The 5,247-nt window shown below is 33.0% G+C and overlaps 1 protein-coding gene across 1 annotated transcript; it reads right to left on the reverse strand.

The window, feature by feature from the left end:
• Positions 1-698: 698 nt before the first annotated feature.
• LOC18053103 (probable terpene synthase 9) lies at positions 699-3,759 on the reverse strand. Its single transcript, XM_024190839.1, has 6 exons — positions 3,631-3,759; positions 3,270-3,522; positions 2,628-3,006; positions 1,753-1,968; positions 1,507-1,651; positions 699-1,296 (listed from the first exon to the last, which is right to left on the reverse strand). Exons 1-6 carry the CDS (start codon positions 3,757-3,759, stop codon positions 730-732), a joined length of 1,689 nt encoding a protein of 562 aa, XP_024046607.1. The 3' UTR covers positions 699-729.
• Positions 3,760-5,247: the final 1,488 nt, after the last annotated feature.

Genomic DNA, 5,247 nt, shown 5'->3' on the forward strand with positions numbered 1-5,247 from the left:
ATCTCCAAAAAAAAATGTGCTGATATTGAATTTTGGCTGAATTAATCATTTGCAGGTCAAGACAAGACTGAAGACAACTTATAACATATTGGACTTACTTATTTGTCAGTGAAGCCATTCTAAAAATCTAAAAAGCGAAATTCATTATTACTACCACGTAAACTTAAACAAAATTTTCATCTCAGCTTATTAGGTGATCATTTATTATGCTCGTAAAATCACAATATAAATACGAAATAGTAAGATAAATAACTACATAATACATGCTGCATCAACGTGTATAAAACAAATAAATCTTAGGGTCTGTTTGAAATTTAATAATATAAAATATTTATTTCAATTATCAATTAATTTATATACACACAATAAAAAAATTATACATACATATATATATATGTGTGTGTGTGTGTTTATAAATGTGTAAATAAATTTAGTTATTTACACTCTTACAATAATTTAATAATAAGATTTACCAAATATATACGATTACTTTTAAAACTCACAGTAATTTTAAAAATAAATTTTATTAAACATTTAGCTAGTTCTCTTCACAACTAATTATTTTTACAACCCAATTAACGGTAATTATTTTAAAAATTTCAGCATTACACGCATGAATAGAAGCCAAAATGCAGTATCGCAAAATGAAATTAAATGGGCCTCCTTTAAATATTCTCAGCTTTCAGCTTTCAGTAGTAGCTAGCCTAGACTAAAAGCAGAATTGTTCTGTTACAATTCAACTGGTATAGGCTCAAGTATTAAAGAGACCAAACGATCTCTAGAAACCCCGGTTGATGTTCCTATACCATCTCCATGGAAAATGCAATGTGCAGTTCTAGACATGTCTAAACACATTTTCGCCATGCTTTCTGGAAAATCACTTTTATAAAGATTCTTGCCATTCAGCTTTTTCCAGGAGTAAATTATCAAACTTTTTATACGGTCCCTTGCTTCTTCTTCTGATATGCCTTCTTCAATCATGTAGCACTGAATAGATTTCGCCACGTCGCCTCTCTTCAACTCAACCGCGGAATTTCCCAAATCGTTACTGAGCCGACTGATGAGAGATGACCAATATATCATCTCATCATAGCCATGTTCGACTTTGAGGCAGCTGAGTGAATTTTCGGTCAAGGCATTGCTTCCTTGGAGTTGTAGCAAGATATAGGCATGGACAATGGCAGCAGGGCTTCCCACTGAAACCCATGCATTTTCTATGTATTCCTTCGCAGTTGGCGTGTACCCTTTGCTAAACCATCTGGCTTCTACTAGGTATGATGTACACAGATTTTCCCACTGCAAAGTTAATGATCACATATCAATATTTTGACCCAAATTCTTTACACAAAATTTCCAGTTAATTAAATATATATTCTGAAGAATTGAGATTTAGTGTCTCATCATGTGTGCATCAACATGTCAAGTTGTAAAAGCGTTGCTTTTGGATCTTGACCGCATTAGGTTATTGAACAAATTGAATTGTATAGTATCTAGACTTTAGCTCACCTCTTTCTTAATGTAGGATAGAGTATTGAGGCCATGAATTTTCATAACATCACATGCCAACTCATTTCCAAAGTTAAACATGGCCAAGTAGCAAATCTGCATATATTCTGGCAGCTCCTCCAGTACTGCCCCAATTTCCCACCGGATTTTAGGGGAAATCCCCATAAAACAAAAGGATAATATATAAGATGGTGGAAAACTAAAAGAATTGGTATTTTCATTGTCTCCACGTGTGTGTTTCACCTTTTCACTGCTTCTGTAAAGAGTTCAAGCTCATCTATTGATCCATATACATCATAAATGTCATCAATCGCAGTTAATATGCATACAAATTTTGTGAGGCCAATTCTGCACTTAGAAAACTGTGCTTTGAAACAAAGGCCCATCACCAACAAATAATTTTCCATCAACCGGTCTCTGGCAAAACTTAGTTTCTCTTTAAAACCCAGATTACTCCACCACCTGACAAAATTATGCACGGAATACTTACGTTAATTTACTACCTGAGTGAGTGGGGCTGTGGGGGAGCCAGGAATTCAATTTAGAAGGGTTAAATTTCAAATTCTCAAATAGTAATATAATTTAAAAATAATCAATAAATAATAAGTATCAAAACTCTAATCTTTATTTTCATTCAATACATTTATAATTGTCCTCCATTTTAGAAATGTTAAATGATAACCTTATTATCAATAATAAAATATATTTTATTTTAAATGTATACAACTAGGATATCACTGTCTGATTAAACCATTTTCAGCATTTAACTTCCAATAATAATAAAAATAACAAAATAATAAAAATACCAATACTAATAATAATAATAATAGGACCTATTTGCGAATATTTCAAAACTTATGAGTACTTCTATAGATTTTGTAAAGAATTCAAAATATGGACCAAAATGTAAAATATAATTGAGAGTAATTTGAACATTTTCAAAATTAAATAGGTAAAAGGGTTATGGGCGTTTGATTCCCAACCTTCAATAATCCAAAATTATGTGGATCCTACATATTTCATTTTTATTCCTCTTATATTTTAACAAGTAAACAATATCAATTATTTTGATTCCTTGAATAAACGCACCATTAGTTCTAGCGTAGGCTCAAAGAACTAACCTTGCCAACTCCTTCAGTTCTTGTTGGTGTATGGATTGTACTAAATTGTAATCCAACTTGGCTAGAGTCAGCAAAATTGGACTGCTTTCATCATCTGTGGGGTATAATTTGATGAAGTTCTGAGCCTCAATTCTTGGCATCCTCCAATATGAAGGGATGTCTAAAGATTGTTGTACCTGCTCAGCCAGTATGATTTTGCTCCCCAACGTCCCTAATGACTCCTTTAGATGCTCAGTACAAAAAATATTGGCTTCTTCTAGAACATCCTCTCCTTCAATTCCAAGGAATGAAGCTTCAAATAAATTCAAAAGCCCTTCTATGTCTTCTCGTAAATTGTCATGGAACCTCCCGTCCCTTTTTCTGAATTTATCAAACACACCTGCTTTACAAAGTAGCCAAAAAGTTATTGTTAGAAATCAAAAAAGATGAAAAAAAAATGTTTGACCATGATTCTAATCTAACAAATAAATGGTTGTGAAAAAAGTGCTATTAGTTAATATATGCACTGACTCCTTGGCTTGACTAAAAATTTTTCAAGTAATTTTCTTTATTCAAATTATGAAAGAGATAAGGGCTGAAAATAAGTTTCTATTTTATCCACCAACTTTCTATAAAATATAAGAGATAAAAATTAGTACGTGCCTGTACTAACTGGATGGCCGTGTTCACGTAGAAGGCGAAAATGCAGTGACGTTGCATTAAGATCTTTGATGGTAGCATCTCCTTTGAGAATATTCATGGCCTCTTTGATCTCTTCTTCAAAATGGTATGCCACTCCCAACTTCTGCACCGAGTCAGTTAGCTTTAATAGTTCACTAGTGCTTTCTTTGGCGGATGCAAACAAATCTTTAGCCTTTTGCTTCAACTCATCTAATCTGTTGGCATACAACTCGTACTGCAGGTAATAAGATGCATGTAAAAAAAATAATAAGCTGCACTTTCTTGGTTTCAACAAATGGCGTCAGCGAAAAAATGTAGAAAGCTAGCCAACTGATATACTTACAGTATAAGGAGTGGTAAAGGACTCTATGAGTTCAGGGTTCCAAATACTCGCATGGTAATTGGCTGACCGCCGTTGCAACGGATCATTGGAGCCATTACAAGCAACTATTGAGTTGTTACTGCAAGCCATGGGGAGAATATAATTAATATGATTTACAATTTGTAGGGGAATGCTTAGAAGAAACAGATACAATATAACAATATATATACATATACACACACACACACACAGAGTTTCTTAAAATAGAAAGAAAGCATCAAGTTGTTGAGAATAGTTGCAAGTTGTGAGAGGGATGCCAAATTCATCAATTAACCTGATACAATTGCAGAGTCAACGATCATGTTTCACGTGAACTTGCCTTTCTTTGACTATTATTGGGTGTGTGAGGTTGCATTAATTACCTCTATTCCCTCAAAGATTTTAGATAACCTTTTTTATATTACATTATTGATTTTTCATCAAAATAAATACACAAATACACAGATGTCACCATACGTATATTAAGTGTATATAGTATAATAAAAATACTCTAAAATCACTGTTATTCCTCATACATTCTAATAGTATTATAAACATATCATTATCCATTTGATAATGACTACGGTTGTTTCAAAGTATATAAAAATATGTTACAATAAGACGTTCAATTAATCGGACTGACCAAAATATTATGGCAGTATGGTGGATACACCAAACTTGATTCAATGATTAGTAGGGATGGCAAAACATCGGGTCGGGCTCGGGCTTGGCCAAACCCAACCCGACCTGATCAATAGAGAATTAAAGCCCGACCTTAAAAAAACCATACGTATTTATATTTAGGGTCGGGTCGGGCCCGACCCGAATCGGGCCAACATCGGGTCGGGCTAGGCTCGACCCTACCGAAACCATTTTCAACCCACAATTCAATGTTGAAAAATCAACTTCTTCATTGCATATATAAGAATTCGAATGAGGCAATGAAGCATCTACCATTTAACTAATAAATAATTTATTTTTTTAAAACCATGATACACAAATATATATCGAATATTTTTAATGCAATTAAATTAAAAACACACAATGCAATTAAATTAAAAATACACAATGTAATTCCACAACCATTTTATCCATACACAATTCAATTTAACAACCCAACATAAAAAATAAAAAATAAAAAACTCATGTGTTATATAAATAAAAACACAATGCAATTAAATTAAAAACACACAATGTAATTCCACAACTATTTTAGTCATACACAATTCAATTCAACAACTCAATATAAAAAAAAAAAACTCATGTCTTATACAAATAAAAATACAATTAAATTAAGAACACACAATGTGTGATGTTGTGAGAATGTGTTGTGTACGTGTGTTAATTTGTGTTAGTTTTTTTTTTTTAAATAGGGTCGGGTCGGCATTAAGCCCGACCCTGACCCTAAATTTGTTCGGGCCTTAAAATCTTGGCCCTAACTCGATCCTAAATTTGAAAATTCGGGCCAAAGCTCTAAAAATTAGGGTCGGATCAATCGGGCCAAAAATAGGGTCGGGCTAAATTGCCAAGCCTAATGATTAGGTCTAGACGGAATTTTGGATTAGATATTTGGATTGTTTTGAACCCAAACTTTCTGTT

This window comes from Citrus clementina, unplaced genomic scaffold, assembly GCF_000493195.1.
Source record: "Citrus clementina cultivar Clemenules unplaced genomic scaffold, Citrus_clementina_v1.0 scaffold_2, whole genome shotgun sequence".
Taxonomy (NCBI): Eukaryota; Viridiplantae; Streptophyta; class Magnoliopsida; order Sapindales; family Rutaceae; genus Citrus; species Citrus x clementina.